This window comes from Dysidea avara, chromosome 7 (genome assembly GCF_963678975.1).
Source record: "Dysidea avara chromosome 7, odDysAvar1.4, whole genome shotgun sequence".
Taxonomy (NCBI): Eukaryota; Metazoa; Porifera; class Demospongiae; order Dictyoceratida; family Dysideidae; genus Dysidea; species Dysidea avara.
In genome coordinates, this window is record NC_089278.1 from 27,041,579 (window position 1) to 27,065,393 (window position 23,815).

General features: G+C 38.5%; 1 protein-coding gene and 1 long non-coding RNA gene across 4 annotated transcripts; one reads left to right on the forward strand and one right to left on the reverse strand.

Annotated features, from left to right (window-relative positions):
• Positions 1–452: 452 nt before the first annotated feature.
• LOC136261820 (uncharacterized) lies at positions 453–21,387 on the forward strand. Of its 3 annotated transcripts, none has more exons than XM_066055887.1 (10): positions 453–653; positions 11,981–12,278; positions 12,338–12,602; positions 18,828–18,931; positions 19,080–19,307; positions 19,366–19,438; positions 19,875–20,237; positions 20,300–20,688; positions 20,788–20,946; positions 21,048–21,387. In XM_066055887.1, the coding sequence occupies exons 1-10, from the start codon at positions 528–530 to the stop codon at positions 21,113–21,115; spliced, it is 2,073 nt and encodes a 690-aa protein (XP_065911959.1). In that variant the 5' UTR covers positions 453–527; the 3' UTR covers positions 21,116–21,387. The 3 variants fall into 3 exon arrangements, with proteins under 3 accessions (XP_065911959.1, XP_065911960.1, XP_065911961.1); XM_066055888.1 differs by having other exon boundaries at positions 19,369–19,438; XM_066055889.1 differs by lacking the exon at positions 453–653 and having other exon boundaries at positions 11,889–12,278.
• Positions 20,690–23,537, reverse strand: LOC136261830 (uncharacterized). Its single transcript, XR_010704032.1, has 3 exons — positions 23,312–23,537; positions 20,940–20,970; positions 20,690–20,869 (listed from the first exon to the last, which is right to left on the reverse strand). It is a non-coding gene; the product is annotated as an uncharacterized lncRNA (long non-coding RNA).
• Between the last annotated feature and the right edge of the window lie 278 nt (positions 23,538–23,815).

The following is a 23,815-nucleotide window of genomic DNA, read 5'->3' on the forward strand; positions in this document are numbered from 1 at the left end:
TATAACATGTCACTGTAACAGACGTTGAATGTTCTCTCTTGGGGATCTTGTGTACCTTCATTGGTGCGGCGGATAGAGTCCCTCCTGGTCGTGAAGCAGACTGGAGACAACGGAATAGGGCTACACAATTTAAAATTGCTATTATGGTTCAACGTGGGAAGGGGAAAAACCATCAGTTTTATTGATGAAAAACACAGTAAATTATATCCTCGGACACATATGCTGCACTCGTGACGACAACCATTCCATCGTTGCAGGATTGGGCAAAGTTTGCTTCTTTGCCCACAGGACGTTAAATGGCTGCAACTGCGCGGGTCATTTAATACCTAGCTATACATTCCATCGGTTTCATCAAAACACCGCATATAGCTATATATCCGTATTGGTATTTATACTGAAATTATAAAAGTCCACTGCATGTTACGGCGTGGCCTAGTTGTTATAGCTATAAAGCTTATTCCGGCCTACAGCTAGCTACTGAATTTTAATATCATGGGCTACGTACAACAAACTCACCGACTCTAGTTATGGAACTCTGCCATTCGCCAGCGTCAGTGTGGTCGTCACCAGTGGCTACCATACCAGAGAAGAAGGGTAACAACGCTGTTAAATCTGGACTTGTGTACTTTCCTACGAAGGTGCTTTTTCGACGAGTAAGTTTGTAATAAGTCTTAGATAGCTAGCTATAGTTAGCTGCGTACGTGATGTACATGTAGTCTAGTTTACTACGTATAGCTACATCATTAGCTAGCTATATCAGTCGGTAGCGGCTACACGCCGGCGATAGATCATGATAGCTAGCTATTTTTTTTTCTAACCCGGGCTTGAAGGACTGCCCTTGCCTACCACCCCCAGCACAAAGAAAGGCACGTGCTGGACAACTGTAAAAGACAAAAGAAAAACAGAGTAACACAGCCAGCATGTTACTCTGACAAGCGGGATTCCACTTGCACTAAATCCATTGGTGGTGGAGCCCTAGTGTAAGCACCAATGGATGAACGCGCACCTCGAATGCACTGAATAGCCGAGCGGAGTAACATGTTGTACATGTACGTACGTATATATAGCTTTGATGCATGCCACATGTAAACGTGTTACGAGTTATGTTGCGTGGGCCCGACCGACTGTCTTTTTCATACCATAAATGATAATCACGTGAATTTTGATTACTTGCTCTAATATGGCTTCTAACTCGTGGTTGTAAAAGAAGGGCTGAAGCTTGTTAAGCGTTCAAAAATAATCCAGTGTAATTGGGAAACTCTTTTGGCGATTTACTTTTGAAGTCGTACACGACGTACAGCCAGAAAGAAGTTTTAAAAGTGGAAACTGCATGATCTCCCAGACTGATCAATTTTTGACTACCCACGAGGTTTGCTTATATAGCTATGTAGCTAGTGTTTTATTATCTAATCAAAAACAGCCAAGCTGTAAAAAAAAAGGTGCGGCCCCCAGAAAGGCCATGGTGAAAAAAGATGTGAAATCCAAGGTGACGGCCAAGAAATGGCTGTGATGGTAGGTTAATGGTTAAATTTTATTAACGACATTTCAGGTGAATTTGGTGCCAAGACCAAGCGGCACAAAATTCACCTGAATTTTCATTATTAAAATTTAACCATTAACCTACCATTGCAGCCATTTCTTGGCTGCCACCTTGGATTTCACATCATTTTTCACCATGGCCTTTCTGGGGGCCACACCTTTTTTTACAGCTTGGCTGTTTTTGATTAGATATCACTTCTTTTTGTATCTGTATTCTGCAAAGCCAGCCTATGCCTGGCTTTGGGGCTTTTTTAACCCATGTTTTTTTTTTAGAAGAAGAGAAGAACTTAAAGAAGATTTTTAACACTTCAATTATTTTTGATTTTATTAGTAATTATACAAATTATATACATATATTTATTACATGCCCATTATTCCCCACAGGATATTTTTTTTGCAGCTGATCTCTCTACTGGGTGACTTGAAATGTAGCTGAACTATATACAGGATGGTTTCTTTTTGTAGCTGAACTCTCTACAAGGTGACCTCTTCTAGCTGGTCTCTCTACAGGGTGATTTGTTTCTAGCTGAACTCTCTACAGGTGACTTGTTTGCAGCTAAACTCTCTACATGGTGGTTTCTTTGTACCTGAACTCTCTAAATGATAGTTTCTTTGTAGCTGAACTCTCTATAAGGTGACTTTGTCTAGCTGAACTCTCTACAGGGTGATTGTTTTGTAGTCGAACTCTCTACAGAGTGATTTGTTTGCAGCTGAATTCTCTACATGATGGTTTCTTTGTAACTGATCATGAACACTCTACAAGGTGACTTCTTCTAGCTGATCTTTCTACAGGGTGAATTGTTTGTAGCTGAACTATCTACAAGGTAACTTCTTCTAGCTGATCTCTCTACAGGGTGATTTGTTTGTAGTTGAACTCTCTACATGATGGTTTCTTTGTAGCTGAACTCTCTACAAGGTGACTTCTTCTAGCTGATCCCTCTACAGGGGGATTTGTTTGTAGCTGAACTCTCTACAGGTGATTTATTTGCAGCTGAACTCTTTATGTGGTGGTTTCTTTGTAGCTGAACTCTCTACAAGGTGAATTCTTCTACCTGATCTCTCTACAGGGTAATTTGTTTATAACTGAACTCTGTACAAGGTGCGTTTTTGTAGGTGATCTCACTGCAGGCTGATTTGTTTGTAGCTGAACTCGCTAAAGGGTGATTTGCTTGTAGCTGAACTCCTTGCATTGTGTCTAGTTTCTAGCTGATCTCTCTACAGGGTGATTTGTTTGTAGCTGATCTCTCTACAAGTTGATTTGTGTGTAGCTGATCTTTCTGCAGGTTGATTTTTTAGCCGATCTCACTACAGGATAATTTGTTTGTAGCTGAACTCTCTATAAGGTGATTTGTTTGTAGCTGATCTCTCTGCAGGTTGATTGTTTTAGCTGATGTCTCTACAGGGTGATTTGCTTGTAGCTGAACTCTCGACAGGTTGATTTGTGTGTAACTGATCTCTCTACAAGCTGATTTGTTTGTAGCTGATCTCTCTGCAGGTTGAATTGTTTCTACCTGATCTCTCTACCAGTTGATTTGTTTATTGCTGATTGCTCTAAAGGTTGATTTGTTTGTAGCTGAACTCTCTGCAAAGTGTTTTGTTTGTAGTTGATCTCTCTACAATGTGATTTTTTGTAGCTGATCTCTCTTCAGGGTGATTTGTTTCTAGCTGATCGCTCTACAGGTTGATTTGTTTGTAGCTGAACTCTCTACAGGGTGATTTGCTTGTAGCTGAACTCCTTACATTGTGTCTAGTTTCTAGCTGATCTCTCTACAGGGTAATTTGTTTGTAGCTGATCTCTCTACAAGTTGATTTGTGTGTAGCTGATCTTTCTGCAGGTTGATTTGTTTGTAGCCGATCTCTCTACAGGGTAATTTGTTTGTAGCTGAACTCTCTATAAGGTGATTTGTTTGTAGCTGATCTCTCTGCAGGTTGATTTGTTATAGCTGAACTCTCTACAGGGTAATTGCTTGTAGCTGAACTCCTTACATTGTGTCTAGTTTCTAGCTGATGTCTCTACAGGGTGATTTTTTGTAGCTGAACTCTCTACAGAGTTATTTGTTTCTAGCTTATCTTTCTACAGGTTGATTTGTGTGTAACTGATCTCTCTACAAGCTGATTTGTTTGTAGCTGATCTCTCTGCAGGTTGATTTGTTTCTAGCTGATCTCTCTACAAGTTGATTTGTTTGTTGCTGAACTCTCTGCAAAGTGTTTTGTTTGTAGCTGTCTCTCTACAGGGTAATTTGTTTGTAGCTGAACTCTCTCCACAGTGACTTGTGTGTAGCTGAATTCTCTACATGGTACATGACTTGTTTATAGCTGAACTCTCTTCAGTGTGACTTGTAATGTTCTGAATCTCTACAGTGATATATTTGTAGCTTAACTCTCCACAGCGTGACTTGCTTCGTGTTGAACTGTCTATAAGATTAACTGTTTGCAGCTGAAGTCCCTACAGAATAACTTGTAATGTAATAGAATTCTATAATGGAGTAAATAAATTAGCTGAATGCTCTATTAGGGTGACTGTTCTATTAGAGTATCTCGATCTCGCATTTGCTACACGGAGTTGGCTTTCGAATCATAACTCAGTGGTTTGTAATCCAATTCTTCTATACTACTGCAAGGACTTTCAATGAAGATTATTCCAGCTATACACCGATTTTCAGCTCATTGCTCTAAGCGGTTTGCCTAGTAGGCGTGAAAACTAATACTTTTTTATTCCTAAAAATCGATCGCGTAATTGTGACACAGGTTGGGTTTTGTGTCATATCTCCGTGGTCTTTATCTCGATTCTTTTCAAACCACCAAAAGGCACTCCTACGATGGTTACTCCATCTACATAGCAATTTTCAACTCATTCCATGAAGCGGTTTACCCTGTAGGCGTGACAACAAATCGATCTTGTTTTACGCGAATAATTGGTCATAACTTCTGCATCATACATCGGATTTGCACCAAATTTGATGCTAGGATTCGCCTTTGGTCTCCCCTTCTGTGTGCCAAATTTCAAGGCGATCGGAGTACGCTTTTTCGTTTTATAGCAATTTTTGCAAGTGTGCGAAAAGACGAAGAAAAACAAACGAAGAAAAAAAACGAAACTTTGGCCACTCGTATCTCGGAAATGATTTGAGTGATTTCCTTCAAATTTGGAATGTAGACTTCCCTAGCTGTCGGGCAATGCTGCAGCAAATTTGGTTTCAATCGGATAAGGTATCACCGAGATACAAAAGTGTGAAAATGACGTTTTCTTTCTTCCTGTAAATATACTCACGGTGTGGCGCGCCAGCTTCTTGAGCCGCACAACACACTACCGTGTGTCTTGATTATTGAATCATGTTATGGTAAATGGTAAATAAATAAATAAATATATGAATGTTATAGCTACAGTAGAACACTTTTATTATTTATAAATTATATAGCTACTCACTGTGTTATGCCATGTAAACTTCATTTTCCTGTGCCTTTCATAAAAGGTAACATTGATGCCCCAGTATTTCTCTGTAATCAGTTTCATTGAAAGTTTGTGTGCTTTACACTGGAAGATAATAGGAGTGTGAGCACTTCTTTGTCCTGTCTGCACGGTGGAGACAAACCTAACACCTTCCAGGTTATGATGTCTGCAGCTCACAAGACAGTATTATCCCGACCATATGATGAACAGCCATTGAGAGGTGATCTTGCCATTTATAATAAATTAGTTGATCTGTAGAAGCTTAGGATGGAGTCCAGATATTGTCAAAACCACAGGTATAAGGTTTCTGAAGGCCCTTCAGAGTACAATATAACGGTCGGCTCTCGGCCATTTTCCGACCAAGTGATGCTGTTGACCGATCATTGTAGCCGTTGGTCGGCCATTTGTGCCGATCAAATATTTTACAACTGTAATTCTTTATTATTAGTCTTTATAACATGTAATATTATACAGTAGTTATTATTATTATCGTATTGTTAACTTTCCTTACCGAAGCTATTTAATCACTACGTGAAGTCTCGATCCCGTCGAAGCATCGACTCTATGCGCATGCGTAAGCTAGAACACTGCATCTCGTATTTACCCAAATTATCGATTGTGGGTTACTGTCGATGTTGTGAAGAAGCGATCACTACACTGACTACACGAGTGGCGCCTTCCAAGAGAAGAAAAGAAAGTAATGTTGCGAAGTGGAGGTACGATATTAAGTATAAGATGGCCATTTCGTGGTTATAATCTGTGGAGATGCAGTGGCTGGGGAAAGTGGAATGAAAGTCATGTGATAAAAGTGTTCTGCACACGGAAAGTTCGAGAGTAAGTTTTGATCTAACAAGAGAAACTTTAGCAATAGCTAGTTGATAATTCAATCTGTGCTGACTTGACACCACTTGTAACAAAGCATTTAGCCTAGCTAAGTCTACAAACTGGCTGTACAATATATTGATTCATAGTTTTTTTTTGTAAAATATGTATGCAGCAAAGCAAATTTTGTACATGTATTAGCTACTAATAAACAATTAATTCTCTGTAAAATGCATGTGCATAAAGTTCAGTGAAAAGTAGCTGAAAGTGGTCTCAGATTCAATCTCAGAGTGATCCTTTTTCAAAAATTTCCTAGGGGGCATGCCCCCAGACTCCCTAGAAGGCTTTTGCTTTGCACTGCGGGGTGTGCTTCGCACACTAGGATAGTACACCTCTATCTTATGGCCATGCAATTTCAGAAATGGCCAATCAAATTTACTTTTGATTGGCCATTCTGTCCGAGCAATAACTTTCCCTTATATTGTACACTGCCCTTACAGATTGCTTGTGAATGCTTGATCCACATCATGATAAATTTTCCTCACGAGCTTGCATAATCCCAGAAGTTTTTCTGGGTTTACAGGATTCAATAATTGGGTAAGGAAAAGACATAAAAAGCCACAGCTTTCTCAAGAAGTGCTTGAAAAGCACATTTCCTCACTATCTGATTATTTAATGCATCCATGGCTTTCAACATCGGAATGGCAGAGTTTTCGGTCATCTGTTGAAAAGCTTATTGAATCCCTATACAAATATAAAACTTACCTTAAAAGCCACAATGAGAATATGAAGGTAACACATGAGAGGTTACTCCCAAACCAGTGAAGGAGTCCTGTAGTGCTATGCTGATATCAGCTTCACCTAATCCAACCAGAAAAGAGTATGTTAAGATTGAAGAAACTTTGAATGCTAAAGAAAAATATGAACCTGTCTTTTTAAATGATTTTGCTCCAGATGACAGATATGCATGACGTCATTGGATTGATGCACTATCATTGTGGTTTCCGGTGATGCTTTACAAATTTGTGACCGAATTTTGGAAAATCACCCATATGGGTGCTTTGACACCTAACATATTATAATCATATCACAAACTTTATAGTGCAAATCTACTTGTTGATGGTTTTAAGCCATTCTCAATACCTTAAATTACAAGAAAATTCTTGAAATATTTTCAAAACTGTTCCCTGCTCTTATTAGCAACCCACTAAACATGAAAATTCTAATTATTTCACGTGCACTCATAAGGGTGATTTTCCAGAATTCAGTCACATTTGCTCATGGATCACAGATAGGTACACTCTCTTTTGTTTGGAAAATTCAACAGGATGCTAATGATGTCGATAAAACAAGCCACATTGTTGCCAGACTTACCTGGGACCAGCCTAAGTATTCATTCAGGGCCATCAGGAAAGAATTTTTGGATAGATATAAATGTTTGTCTAAAACACCAAAGAGTGTTACATAATGTTTATAAATCCTTGGTAGGAGATACTTCTTCCAACAATTGAGTGTGTAGCTAAAGCACTGATTAATCTTGATGATCCCAATGTTGTCTTAGATTTACGAGAAATGAATGGAAATTAGGCACCAGCCTATTATGCTTTTAATTTTGCCTATTATGCTATGCTGCAGTGCTCAAAATTTTTGCCTATTATGCTCATAATTATGCTCAAATTTTTCTGCAGTACCCATGTTTTGTTACTTTCTAATGAATAATGATAAACTTTTGCTTATGAATAACTGGTTTAATGTAATAAAAGTTAATGCCTGCTGTGCATTAAGAATTTGGCTGCATTGTAAACTATAATAATAGTCGTGTCAAATAATTATGTTCCACTGTGGCATCAACTGTTCTGTCCACCTTCTTCAGTGGCATGCATTTTGTTTATAGTATGACATAATTATTCTGCCTATTATGCTAACATTATGCTTGATGCTTTCGGGCACCTATTATGCTCAAAATTATGCCAGCATAATAGGCTGGTGCCTAATGGAAATCCTAAATCCAACACATTTGATGCCTTCTGGAATGAGATGAGTGAATATTTGGAAGAAACCATAATAGCTGTTGATGAAAGACGACAGGGTGATGTTATGAACATGCCTCTTGCCATATCCATCCACCATCTACGGGACATTATAACTGAGCGTCTACAGAAGAAACATACAAATAATATGCCAGCAGTTCCTTCAACTGAATGGATAAAATTGCAGTTCTGGCCATCTAATCCCTATAGTAATGCAGCACTACGTTACACTGGGAAGTTTAAGGTAAAGCACGGTGTACAGGTACGGCAGTTAAGAAAAGATCACCCTGATGCCAGATATGTGGGGAATATTTTAAAGTATGTGAAAGACCTCACAAATCCCTTGTTCGAATGATATCTGTGGATGATAAGGCTATCATACCTGTAGGAGAGCCAAGTTTCCCTGTGTCAACAAGTGTTAGGGGTATAACAGGTCACTGATTCCTGTAGATGGGCCACAGAATTGTGTTCTTGACCATGACTTTCATGTACATGGTATTTTCTCATCAGTATCCTTTATAGTTGACATACCCATATCTGCAAAAGATTCTTTCTTAAAGGAAAGGCATGCGTCACTCTCAAGGACAAGGTTTCCCAACCCTCTAGTGCACTAAGGCACACATCTGAACTAATGAATGTTTTAGAAAAGGAGGATTACAACCCTATTAAAAATCACTGTTAGGGATGGTGGTCCTGATCACAGAATCACTTTTCCATCTGTGAAGCTAAGTCTTACTGCCTTGTTTCTAGGTTTGCGCCAATTATGCTGGCATAATTTCAAGCATGATAGGCTAGCAAAAGCATCAAGCATTATGCCAGCGTAATAGAACGATTTTCAAGATTTATAATTAAATGCACAATGCACGCGCCAAAAATACTGGACAACATGAACACACTGCAAATTATTACTGCATTTCATATCAAAAACATTGCAGTGTTATTATTTTTACTATTTCTTGACTGATTATTTACACTTTATGGAAATAAGATCGAAATAATCTAATAGAGCAATCACTTACTCTAATACAGCAGTCAGGAAATTCAGACATACTCTAATAAAGCAGTCAGCTCTCGAGCATAATCTTGATTTTGAGAGCATAATAGGCTGGATTTTTGAGCACTGCTCAAAAGCATAATAAGCTATTTTCAAAGCATAATTGGCTCAAGCCTACTTGTTTCGTGCACTTGATTTGGATATGCTAATCTCCATACGTACTTGTCCCTATCAGAGCTGGGGAAATCTTGCAGAAAGAGTAATGTCTACTCTTAATTTGGCTTTGCAACACGTGGCATTAGCTAGAAGGTCTATGGAACCAGACCTAGAGGAAATAATAAAGGGTAAGAACACTCTTGGTGAAGTGTGCAAGATGTTAGATGAGAATCCTGGCTTAGAAGATGCATTAAGAGATTCTATGCAAGATCCAATTACAACTCTAGCTGACCAGTTCAAGGCAATGAAATTAAGGAGCAGGGTGTTGGTGTTGCCTTTGCAGCAAGTGAAGATGAAATCAACAGTGCCTTAAATTTTATACAATTTTTGGAACCATCTATAGATAGTGAAAAGAAAAATGACCTCCAAAATAATGAAAGAGTCTGTGCCTCTTCAAGATCTTATTACAGGGCACTGTGACATGTCTAAATATGTTTTTCAAATTAGAAAATGTTAAAACAATAGTTGCCTTCACAGTGCCCATCATGAAACACTTAGTTACTTGCCTCTACCTCTGCTTAATTCTCATAAGGATTCGTACCTTCCATTTGATAAAGTTTATGGGCAGCTACTATCTGACAAAGATCAGCCCTCAAAGGAATCTTACAGCTTCCAGGAAGTAAAAGAACTTGATGCCAAAGGAAAGTCACTTTTTACTAACAGCAAAGTTTGTAGACTATTACATGCCGAGAATGCTTCAAGCCTAGGTGTATTTATGCTGCATGTAAGCTGACCAAAGAAGAATGTACACTTCTAGAAGAGATTGATTATGCTAAGATGTATATATACCTGTGGTTCTGAACTATTTCCTCCATCTTCATGCCGCTATGACTTGATAGTTACACGTGCAGCTCTGATATGCAGTGATTCGATTGAAGTACAATATTACAGTGCAACGTTCGTATCGTTTCCTCAAATCTGTTACTTTTGTGCCTTACCAGATGGACTGGTCAATGATAATTCCATCAAAGAGTTATGCAAGCAATATGCTGTCATACGGTTTTTTGTGTAGATCTAGTGGGAAAGGCCTGCCACTAGACAACCGAACAATATGAAGAAGTGAAGAAAAACTAAAATCATGAATATACAGTACATAGGTTCATTTTTTGGCAATAACACAATACTTTCGTACTTGTATTGATGTACCATGCTTTCTGTAGTTTGAGTTTGAAGTTTAGTAGCCATGTACTGTGATGCTTTTTATGTTTACATCAAAGAATAGTATTGAAAAACTATCATTATCATTATCAAATTGACCTACCTACTTATTTTATTGAAGGTTTTGCCCACACAACATAAGATCCAATAGGTATGGCCTTGATTAAGCTAAGCGGGAAACACTCTTTTTACCAAGAGAAATCATAGCTATTACTAACAGTTGACTGTTGTGCCATGTCATGGTTGTAAAGCATCAGTGTTGTAAAGTGAATGGTCATGCATGCAGAGTTCAATGCATTCATTAATTTAACATATTTGTGGGTGCCTCCATCCAATTCAAAGCTATGTATATCAGATTTAGCTGCATGCCACAACTTGATGCATAGGCAGATCTGAGGGGGGGCCAAGAGGTGCTGTGCCCCCCCTGGCCCTTCTCTGGCCCCCCTTGGACCTACAGTACTATATGTATACCAGAAACTAGAATCATGCATTCACACTGTATTCAGAAGTATAGAAAGCCAATGGGAAAATAGAAGACAACAGTTATAAAATTAATACACTTTACAGTTATAGCTAATCTGTACACTGTAAAGAAAGCAAAGCAAATAAATTTGAAGTTTTGTGCAAAGATCGAGATACTCTAATAGAGCAGTCACTACTCTAATACAACAATCGCAATTTTAATGTCATCAATTTACAATTTTTACAAATTGTAACAATGCTAGCTACTCCTTATTTTGATTTGGTATACACTTTACCATCAAACAGGTTTATGTCAGATAGGCTAACCAATCTTGTATGCATTACAAAGTATCACTTTGTTAGCTAAGTGCTATCAAAAATGCTCTGAAATTCAAACCTAGAGATCTAATTTTTAAAATTTTCTCCAACTACAGTCTTAAAAACTGTATGTCCATAATTCATCCAGCTATTTGCTGAATAAAGTTATGCAAATGAATATAACTTGTGTACTATAATTCCATTCTTATCCTCATAGTGGAATAAACACTGTTGTGCACTAAAACTTCTTGCCCCCCCCCCTTGGCCCCCCCTGACAGTGTCTCCTAGATCTGCCTATGACTTTATGTCACCTTTCTTAAGATTTGTCTGCCAGTTGGAATGTATTCATATAGCGATTGTAAATTCAGTGTTCAGGGGCGTGGGGGAGGGGGGTGCAGAGGGTTCAGGAACTCTTCCTGTAAAATTTAGACTTCTGAGTTTACAGCAGGACCCTAACACACCATTTAGTGTGGCAGGACAAAATGAGTGAGTAATAGTGTATGGCACAGCACAACAATTTATAAAGCTTGCATTCATCTCTCAGGGAAGGATTTACAGAGGTAACTTGCAGAACTCTCTTGAAAACTTGTTTAAAAGATCGATATACTCTAAAAGAGCAGTGATTGTAAGTCATTCCATTTGTATCTGTAGATTCATGGTTCCTACACCAGTGGGATGGATAGCTATCACTCACAGATGTCAAACTATATGTGTCTCTATGTGTTATCTGTTTCCACTGTGCATACGTAGTAGCTACTAGCTTCATCCCAGGGAAACTTATATACATTATAGTACTTAATGTACTATTTTTGCATAAAATATAGCAATTTGATGAGTTTTGATTCATTAAAATATTGAAAGTCTCTCAGCAGCTAGGGGCTGTGCTCCCTGACCCCTGCTTCTGGTAACTCGATACTGCTAGTGGAACCCCCCTTCAAAAAATCCTGACTATGCCTCTGGTGCTGTCAAATTTTTCTTGCTTTCCTATTACAGGTCATCCACAAATATTACTGTGAACTACACAGAGAAACCAATTTCTACCCAAGACAGTTAGTTCTCTTTGAGATACCGAAGTACAATGGCAGTACAGAGCAATCTGAAAAAGTTGCTGAATTAATCCCATTAGATAAGGTGTTCAGAGTTGAAGCATTAACGGATAAGAAGTGCATGTTCAAAATTATGACTTCAGACAAACAGTACCAAATTAGAGTTGATACTTTCCAAGAAGCCTCCGATTGGGTAGATGCAATAAATAATGAAATCATTGGACAACCAGTGCCTGGAGTAGTATGTGAGTATAATAATATAAACCATTTAGAATATTAATAAATTTCATGCTTTTATCTGTAGATGAGTACAGAGTAAAAGTCCCTTGCAAACAGTTTGAAGTAGGAAATAGTAAAGGATCACTTTGTAACAGCTACCTTCTGAAAGTATATGACGACAAGATAAAACTTTTTACTGCTAATGGAAAAATCCCATGCAAGTTTTCATGTGACATAAAGAATATTTACAATGTCAAATACCAGCCTAAGGAAAAACAATGTCGTAATCATCTCTTCAATTTTGATGAAAGAGACTACCTTACATTTTCTATAAACAATGCTAAATCACAGTAAGTACTAGATACTTTGTGTACCGTATGTGTGTGAGTGAGTCCGTGCATGCGTGTGCATGCATGTGTGTGTGTGTGAGTGTGCATGCATATGTGCATGTGTACATGCGTGTATGCCTGTGTGCATGTGTGGTGTATGCATGACATGCATGTGGACATGGCAATTATGCATTTAATTTTCTAACAGCTAGCTATTTTTACAATATCAAGTTGATGTGCCTCTCAATTAACCTCTAGATTGTCATTTCCAGTACTATATACCACCAGTGGTGGATTTGGACTTTAAAAAAAAAGGACTCTGGTTATTGACATGGTAGTATATATACCTATACCTATACCTAGTTGTAGTACAGTATTTGATCACTCCTCAGGAATGTTTCACTGTTAAATCTTATCATTTAGTCTTTTGGTGAAAGCACCCATAATAGCTCAAATAACATCAAACGAAAATTATTTTAGAGGCACTTATTGCATGATGGTGCTGGGATTGCAGAGCAGTAAAGAAAGGTAGAATAAGTGTTTGCAGCAATAAAGATCATACAATAAGCATTTCATTGAGTGATAACTGATTATAATTTATTGAATATCATGAACCATGGCAATGGTAATAAAGATTGTCTGTGTTTTCAAAAATCCTAATAGAACACTTACCTAAACACTATGCACATTAGAAACCTCTTCCAACCTCAAAAGAAGCCTTATAAGTTAATTTGAAAGAAGTTTAGGTTCATTAGCAATCATGAAGTCAAAAGGACCTGATAAAAGAACTTTTTAAAGAATTGAAATCTTCATCTTGATGTTATCATATAGTACAATAGTACTGTATAGTAGGGACGATGAAGGTGTGGGCATGGTTCACAAAGAAAAATCTACCCAAAATCATCTTCAGAAATCCTTCACGGCAATTTCACAGTATTGGTCAGGTATAAACAAGCCCAAATGTGTCTTCAGAACGACCCGAAACGTTTCCGACGAGGTGCCACGAAATTTTTAAAATATATTATTTTAGCGAATTTTCTACTACCTCACTGCCTCACTAATGCATTCAGTAAAGCGTAGCGGAAAACTGGCTACAGCTACAGCCTTGCTTCTTTGGCAGAAACGCTTCGAATTTTGTGGAGAAAAAACCTTTCACAATATTAAATACCTACGATGTGTGTGCTACTGTCTTACTGTTTTATCTTTGATCCTTCTTTATCGTGGCCATCTCTCATGGGTACGGCTTCCATCAAAGCACGCACACCACAGCGCCCCAACATATTGTGTAGTATAATTGTAGCAAGCACATGATTTTAATGTTGGGATACACCTCGGGATATGCTGCCGCCTGTTCAACATTGCCGGTTGAGAAACTACACGTGTAAGGATTAGAGTGTTTGCTTTGGCTCAAAGGTGGTTTATTTTCTGAGTTTAAAAACCAGTTGTATATAGCGCCTCTCTACAGACTCTATGGGTAGCTTTCCCAGAGCACTTTTCAAGCTTACTAGAACTGAAAAACACCGTAGTAGGCCTCATAGGCTCATGTATCTCGTCGTCTAGAAAGTGGGTGTGACTCGTACTTACGCAAATTAAAAGTACAGTAAAAGCATCCCTGAGTCTTTGTTGAGAGAATTAGTGGAAAAGAATACTGTAGACACACTATAAAACAGTTGAAAAGATACTTCTGTGGGTAATGTGTTGCTTAAAGCGGTTTGTTAAAAATACGCATCCTTAGGAACGTTTAGCTGTGTATTTTGAGAATTGCAGGGAGGGGGGGGTGAATTATTAAATACAGTTATTCAATAAAATTTACAAAAAAAAGTACCCAAACAAGTTCAAGAAAAAATTAGGAATTTTCCATATGAGTAGGGACTGCAGCAATAAAAGCACTGAAACAAGCCGCTGAGGCAAAACACAACTGAATGATTGTATTTTAATCCCTACTTTAACCATACATCATAGCAGGCTAAAGTAAGGAATAATTTTTTCTTGCACTTGTTACCATAAATTCTCTAAAAATTCGACCCCTCTATTTATTCGGCACCTGTATTCTAACAGTGAAATAACTTCTCTAATAAAAAAATTCGGCACGTTTGCTATTTTTGCGATGGATGCTGATAGTGACGAGAACGTCAGAGTTGTCTAGCCTTAATATCGACGATACCAATTATACTGTGACGAGTGGTCGATCAACTAAAATTAGTGGTGATTACTATCTAATTATAGGCCGAAATTTGGCGAGATGATAATTATTGATTTAAAAATATGCCGAATTTTAGAGGACTTACGGTATTATTATTTCCTACAGGGCTAGAACAAAATGTGAGTACTTTTTAGGGATAAAAACTATGTAACTTTCCTTCCTATGTCTTTCTTCATGTCCATGACCTATTTTTTAAATGCATATTGCAATGATAACATCCATTCTCAAACAAATTTGCTTCTTTTAGGTTCACTTTGCCATTGTTCTGACTTAGTCTCTGATCTATTTAAGTTAACATGTTCATTTGGAACTAAACCCTATATCATTACCTATATTTGTGACTGGATTTTGGAAAATCACCCTTATGGGCGCATTGTTGATTCAGAGAAAAACGTATTTTAATAATTTAAAGCTTTGTTACTCACCAGCCTTGGCAGCCACACGTTTGGATTTTTCAGCAAAGATGGAGCAATTCACAACCTTTAAGAGCAGCTAGTGGCCAAGGTAATCCCTGTATAGTCTCGTGCCCAGACCGCTTTTTTTTTCTTTTTGTGTGGGGGCGGAGAAAAAAGGGTCTAATACATTTTTTGTGCAGCCGGTACTACAACTTTTGGCAAGGGGGTGTCATATCGGCTCACGTTGTAGGTAGATCTGCGACCGCGGTCAAAGTCTTGACCGGGGAAAATTTCACCTTGACCCTTGACTTGCAGCGTTTATCGTCTTTGACCTGTGACTTGAGCGTTTCTTGTCGAATTTTTGACCTACACTTATTTCTCTATTTTCCTATACGCACCTGCACTTGTAACTTAGCATAATATTTTCTTAGTGCGTGCTACCAGCAGCTGGGAGAGAAAAATCATTATAATTACGGCGAAATGCCTGTTGGAGCTTTAAAACATCTTCTTGGAGATCCTTACTTCTTGTGAGTTACGTATAATCCCGTAAACTTGATAATAGCTACGTATAGTTTTCGACTGTGGGCTTCGAACCTTCCATATCGTCTTGACCCTTGACCCACTGTAAGAGCTATTTAGTGGCCTTGACCGTTGACTTAGAGTTTGACCGCGGTCGCAGATCTACCTACAGCAAGAGCCTGAGTGACACCTCCTTGTTTTGGGGATCGTTGATTAGTGGTGATGAACAGTAAAGGCCTGTTAACGAAGTAACAATAGGAAATACGGCACGCGTTTGCTTGGTAAGCCATCCTTGGGTAGGCACGCCATATTTCCTATTGTTGCTTCATTAACAGGTCTTTGTTGTTCATCACCACTAATCAACGATCCCCAAAAGTTGTAGATCCGGCTGCACAAAAAATGTATCGGAGATCCACCAGACCCTCTTTTTCTCCGCCCCCACACAAAAGAAAAAAAGCAGTCTGGGCATGAGACTAATCCCTGTAGAGTTTCCCACCATTTTAGATTGGTTTTTCACCAGTGTTGCTGTATCACGAGTCCTCAAAAAGGGGTGGAGGGTGAGGGGTAGTGGGGCAGGCAAGAGATAGACTACAAAATGGATGAGAATGGTAAATGAAGGCACCGGACCACAAAACAACCTGCCAGAGGAAAGGAATAGACTGAAATCTCACAAAACAGACATACATCACACATTCAGCTCCCTGCTCGTCTGTCCAGAGTGTGTTAAACCCCCTAAAGCACTTCCCTGTTGTTCACAGACCTGTACAGACGTCTGGGGTGGTTATACAGGCCGCCAGAGAATGGTCCACCAAAAGCAGACCCAACAAGTTAAAAGGCGAGTTTGATATGGAAATTGTTAGCCCGATAGTGCAGCAACTTCATGCTGGTGTTATCTCACTTTTGCCTTTTGCGCCCATACGGTTGATTTTGCTAAATCTGGTCACATACAATGGATAAGATCGAGCTCACATGAGATCACGTGATCCAGAGGGATGCTTACGAGATGGAATTGTTACTGTGAGTTTCCCGAGGACCTAGAGGACCAGCAATTGTGTACTGGAGGTGTATGAGAGATTCTAAGAAGGTTGAACGTTAAAATGGAAGAGTGATGGTTGTATGTGACTGGATTTTGGAAAATCACCCTTATGGGCGCATTGTTGATTCAGAGAAAAATGTATTTTAATAATTTAAAGCGTTGTTACTCACCAGCCTTGGCAGCCACACGTTTGGATTTTTCAGCAAAGATGGAGCAATTCAAAACCTTTAAGAGCAGCTAGTGGCCAAGGTAATCCCTGTAGAGTTTCCCGCCATTTTAGATAGGTTTTTTCACCAGTGTTGCTGTATCACGAGTCCTCAAAAGGGGGTGGGGGGTGTCGGGGCGGGCAAGAGATAGACTACAAAATGGACGAGAATGGTAAATGAAGGCACCGGACCACAAAACAGCCTGTCAGAGGCAGGGAATAGACTGAAATCTCACAAAACAGACATACATCACACATTCAGCTCCCTGCTCGTCTGTCCAGAGTGCGTGAACCCCTCCCCCCCCCCCCCCCCCCCCCCCCCAAAACACTTCCCTGTTGTTCACAGACCTGTACAGATGTCTGGGGTGGTTATACAGGCCGCCAGAGAATGGTCCACCAAAAGCAGACCCAACAAGTTAAAAGGCAAGTTTGATATGGAAATTGTTAGCCTGATAGTGCAGCACTTCATGATGGTGTTATCTCACTTTTGCCTTTTGTGCCCATATGGTTGATTTTGCGAAATCTGGTCACATTTTAACCACAGTATATTAAATTGCTGACTACAGTATGCTATACACTGGATATATCAAAGCTTTATAGTACAAAGTGTGTTCAATTGTAAGGAAACAACACATGTGCATACACTGGTGTTTGTTAACTCTGATAATATCTTAAATAACACCTACTGTACATGATGACTGATTCAATATACATGTTTAGTACTGTAAGCACCACCAGCACCTCTTATTATCAAGTTAGCTATCCATAAATGGATATATAAAAAGTAAACAAACTATAGCTAGTGTAAAATAATTTTAAAAATTAAAACATCGGAATAGAGATGCTGAAGAAAGTAAAGAAACAAGAGTTAAACAAGCCAGCATGTTAAACACAGAGAGATCTTTATGTGGACTCAAATAAACATTTATACAGAAGCACTCTCAGTACTTAACTGCCCCTGATTTATTTAAAACTACTGACTTTTCCTTAGTCTCTAGCTACCATATCTACATAGAGATCTCTGTGCATGTGCTTAACATGCTGGCTTGTTTGACCCTTGTTTCTTTATTTCTTTCAACAATCTCTATTCCCATGTTTTAATTTTTTAAAACTAGCAAATATAGTATTCCAGCAGTCCAGAAAAATTTGTCAACAGCTCAGCAAATAAATTAAGACTCTTCCTAAAGAGGAATTCTTTGGAACCCTCTGAATCTGCCAATGAGTATGCATCAGTATAATACAGTGGAACCTGTCTATAACGGTCACCTTGGGACCAGATATATCTGGCCTTTATATACAGGTGGCTGTTATAGAGAAAACCTGCATAAGGTGGTCAGCAGCATTTTAGTGGCTATGACCGTTATAAATGAGTAATTATTAGTAAGAGGCTCGCGCCAACCACAATACAATCTGAATATTTAATAGTACAGAAAGGGTAAGGTGAGTCTATGAATGTTGGTTATAGCTATTGAATACGCTTAAGCGATAAAGCTTGATTGATTATATAGTATTCAATGAAAGGCAGGAAGTGTGATAATTGCGCATTAATTGAAACGGTGCCGTGGTACCAGGAAATTGGCTTAACAAACCACCATAAAAGGTAGCGACCGCTATACGAAGGAGAAAGTTATGTATAATGATTCATAGGCAAATTGTTGGTTGGCCATTATACGCGTTAGACAGGTGACCGCTTAATGCAGACCACAATGCATACATTTGTATGGGAAAATATTTGGGACCTCGTGACCATGGCCGTTATGCAGAGGCGACCGCTTAATCCAGGTGACCGTAACACAGGTTCCACTGTACCTGGAATTATATATATGATCATTTTATTACTACATGTGGTTGGTATACTATGCAAGTTGTGTACAACCTGTTATTTTAGTTATCAAGAAAAGGATATTCTAACACTACAAGCGATAAGTACTATTGATCTGATAAGGGTTGTCTGTCACAGAAAAAGACTAACAGTGGAAAAATCTTCTGAAGGTTAATACATACATGAATGTGATAGTGTGTCTAATATGAGATCATTTATTAATACTGTACAAACAATTGGTTTGTGCAGGGGGTGGGGGGGAGATCCATGTACACATAATTTGCACACTAAGGAATTGCTTTTTTTGCATGCATGTAGGGAATATGATATCTTCACCCAGCAACAAATCTGTAGATGAACCCTTCCAAGAGAGCATCAGATCAAACCATTTCTGTACTAAGAGATCAGTAGAACAGTGTCCTGGAGGCTGGAATAGTGAAAGTGTCTCATCATTTAGTACCAATGAATCTGTAATCAATGGGATTGGCTCACATCATGCAAAACCCATTCCAATGCCTCGAAAAAAGCTGGGTCCATTCAATGAAGGTATGTATTAATTATATGGCATTGTGCACATTAATTTTAATGATTACGTTTCTCTTAGTAGGAAGAATTTCAAAGTCAGTGAGAAGCATATGTGATTTTGAAAATGGTTCCACTCAGAGTTATAAATTTAAGTAAGGACAGGCACCTACCTTTATATTATTTCATTATTGTCTTTTTGCTATTTCCCTTGCTGGGGACTAAATTCTTTTCAGTCATTCTTGATGTTTCATCCAACAACTAATGCTGTTATACTAGCCATTTTGACTATTCAATATGTGAATGTTCTATTACGGTACCTCAGAATATACGTTGTTCATTATACAGCAGATTAATAATTGCATTTTCTGTAGCTAATCAAATTAGTCATGCACCTATAGTCAACCCCCAACAAAAGACACTAGCCTGTATCAGTGCATGAATACTTAGATATACAGTTTGCTAAAATAACTATAAGGTAAGACTATAGGTATTAGTCCTAGTATTTCAAAATTTCCCAACACATTTGTGTTGAATTTTGCAGCAGAATTTATACAGTGAATTAATCTTTGGTGTTTTCAAAAATTATAGTGACCTTAAAGCTGAAGTGGAAGCCAAGCTCTCTCCACGAAGGAACCCATTATTAGCATTATCACTGAGTTGTAATGCTTCACTTGGTGATCATTCACGAGTTAACTCATCCAACTCCTCACTTAATTCCACTGACTGTGAAGCTGATTTTAGAACACCAGATATCACATCAGTCTCATCATCAGAACACACCCATGATTTCCTGTCACAGTTACAAAAGAATTTGCTGGAACGTGTACAATGCTGCAGTAGCTCTTCTAGTGGAGACATGCCTTTAAAGAAACAGTATTCAAAATCAGTAGAAAATATCTGCGAAGCTAAAAGTAATCTTGCAAACCAATCCACTATTTTCCATTCACTAAGGTAAAGTATGCATAGATAATCGCTCATCTATATAATATGTATGCCAATGTTGGCCTATATAGCAATGTATCTGCTTTGAAACCACCCCCCTTACCTCGTCCACGACATAAAATACCACAGATGATCCCATTTAGTCCAGGATACTCCCTAACTGATAAGCCTCCTTGTTATTCATCAGCTCCAGAAATCAACATTGCTAATGAGAATAATTGCACTATGTTTCGTATTGATGGATTCTCCCCACGTGCACCAGATCAACACATTAACTCAGCAGTGAAGGAAAAAACAAAACCATCACTCGTAACTGATTCAGTTATGAGTCAGCAAAAATATGTCCCATTTTTGCACTGCAAATCTGCATCACTAACAGAATTACTACCTACAAATGATCTGTATGATGATTTGCAACCTCTTCCACCTAAAGGGAACACTGTTGGAACTGTAAGAACAGGTAAACTTTACTCTGCTGCACATATGTATAAAGATAAAATGCATATTTGTTATGATTCTGAAGTTTTTTTAATAATTGTATTTGATTTCACACAAATAGCACACATCTATGATGAAATTGATGATGATGATGATGATGATGATGGTATCTATGATGACATTGATGATGATGATGATGGTATCTATGATGACATTGATGACAATGATGATGATGAAGGTTATGTCATAAAGTATCTTGCAAAAGAACATTACCTTAAACGTAAGTGATGTCATAATAAGATACCTACAAGTAACAATAGAATACTTTAGTTATTCAATTTTTAATATGTTTATTAGCTACTGTATCATTTTCTTATATAGTTCTTCCTGACACAGAGAACACTTATGAACTGGATGATAATAACAGCATTTATTCTCAAGTACTGTAATGAGAACATCATTAGTGAAATGGTTTGGTGTAATTAGAATTGTTGGCACTTTCAACTCATTGTAATAAACTTGTACTTTTGTGTATTTGAACTACAAGAGATATTTGTACAGGCTCTACAGTTCTAGTACAATAATCTTATGTACATACCTGTTGATTGTATGCAGTACGTTGTCACTATATAAACTTAAAGATGTACGCATGTGAATGTGTGTATGTACTGTACATAATTATCATTTTGATTTGGCCAATGGTCGGATATTTTAAAATTACAGGAAGTTTGTCATAATTAAATAATAGCTACATTTGATAAACACAAGGTACAGTGTAATAGGGCCACCTATGTGCCCGCCCACAATAAGTGGCCCTAGTACTGAAAACCTTGTTAATATCAAAGTGGGCTTATTATCAAGGCTTTCAACAAATGAGACCGGGCCTGCGAAAACAGGGCATGTGGGTACAAACTACACCCCATCACACTACAGCTCATATCTCAGTACTAGAACAGAATATTTGCATTCTGTAACTTGCATCATAAAGCCAGTTAACTGCATACTACTAAAGAAAAATTGCATTGCCATAGCATAATGGCATAAAAAGCTATAAGTGATATAATTGTGAAAAAGTAAGCAAAAAATCATGTGCCCACATGCCCTGTTTTCGCAGGCCCAGTCACAAATGGTTAGTTGCTGCCGTATCAGGAAATTTACCATTGGCATAAATACACTATGACTATTATACTTAGTAGAGTTTCATCACAGTGTGAAAGGTATCAATTATTCTAGCATTACTTGAGCCATAGTGGCTGGCAAAAGCCACATGGACCAGAAAAATAGACACAGCTTTTGGCAGCTTAATTAGATAGATACTTATATAGGAGCAGTATCTTTTGCAGTGATACCTAGACTTCACCAAGCTCTTGCTTGGTGAAGTCTACCATACACCCTGTGGTCGGACGCACGCTGTTGCCTGGTGTCTGATACACAAGTGCTCCGTCTGATACGAGCACTCTTCCTTCGCAACAGCCAAGGTCGTTTATGCTCGCAGCGCCCGCATGTAGGAACCTGGGCCAGTCAGTACGACTCAGGTGGTAGTTGGTTAGCCTAGATAACTGATCATGATGCGGTATCTACCGGTATATTGACACACCATTTGTACAAACAGGTGGTAATAGCTACCATACAAGTACAGTCACATGATGTATTAATTAGCTAAGGCCACTCCAAATAAATTCTCTGTTTCCCGTCCTGGACTCAGGCATATTTGCATGCGGGCGGGTGGTCCATTTCCATTATTTCATTATAAGATTGGCTAGCTATTCAAGCCATTATTTTCCTGGCACTGCCAAAAGGCTGCATAAAAGCATGCTTAAGGCCACTCCAAATAAATTCTCTGTTTCCCGTCCACCGCCCGCATCTGGTTACTGCCAGCTCTAAACATTCCATTATTCCGTATTCTTCCATTATTTCCGGTTATTCTTGCATACTGATAGGCTCAGCAAAAGCGCTTTTGAAACAGTGTCAGCTCACGTGTCAGCAGTGCTATCAAGTCAGCACAAACTTCACATTTGTGCTATTTTGGTAACTTACAAAGGAAGAACAAGCTTAAGCATGCTTTTATGCAGCCTTTTTGGCAGACCCAGGCAAATAATAGCTTGAAAAGCTAGCAAATCTTATAATGAAATAATGGAAATGGACCGCCCGCCCGCATGCAAATATGCCTGAGTCCAGGACGGGAAACAGAGAATTTATTTGGAGTAGCCTAAGCTTGTTCCTTCCTTTGTAAGTTGCAAAAATAACACAAACGTGAAGTTTGTGCTGACTTGATAGCACTGCTGACACGTGAGCTGACACTGTTTCAAGATAGCTTTTACTGAGCCTATCAGTATGCAAGAATAACCAGAAAATAATGGAAGAATACAGAATAATGGAATATTTAGAGCTGGCAGTAACCAGATGCGGGCGGTGGACGGGAAACAGAGAATTTATTTGGAGTGGCCTAATAGGTAGGAATGGGCGATTAGTCAATATCCTACAGTACACATAGCTTCAACCATTGGCAAGCTACAACACACTAAATACTTTAAACCGGCATTTCTTGATACTTTTAAATAGGCAATAAGCCTGGTTCAGTTTCCCAGACTGGGTCACATACAACTATAGATTTATAGCCAGATACTCCAGAACAGCTAACTTACCAATTTCAGCCATGAAACACATCCAGAAGTAGTGCCAGCCACTTAGAACAGCCATAGCAGCCAGTTTATAACTTTGTATTATTGGGTGGATTATGTGATCTCACGTGACACAGTTGTAATTACAACTATAGATTTATAGCCAGATACTCACGAAGATCTAAATAATATTCCAACAATGACTACAACTACTGATTCAGGGAATCCGTTTCCCAACATGCCTGATATCTCCTCTATAAATGGAATACAACAAGTACTTTGCAGTCTTCAAGTAAACAAATCAAGTGGCCCTGACCGCATACCTCCTTATATTCTTAAAATCTGTGCCGAGGAGATCTCTCCTGTGTTGAAAATAATATTTGCACGGTCATTTACAACAGGTAATTTACCAACAGACTGGTTAACAGCTAATATATGTCCAATTCACAAAAAAGGAAGGCGTGATGATGCTTCTAACTGTAGACCCATTTCTCTGACATCAATCTGCTCTAAAGTACTTGAACATAT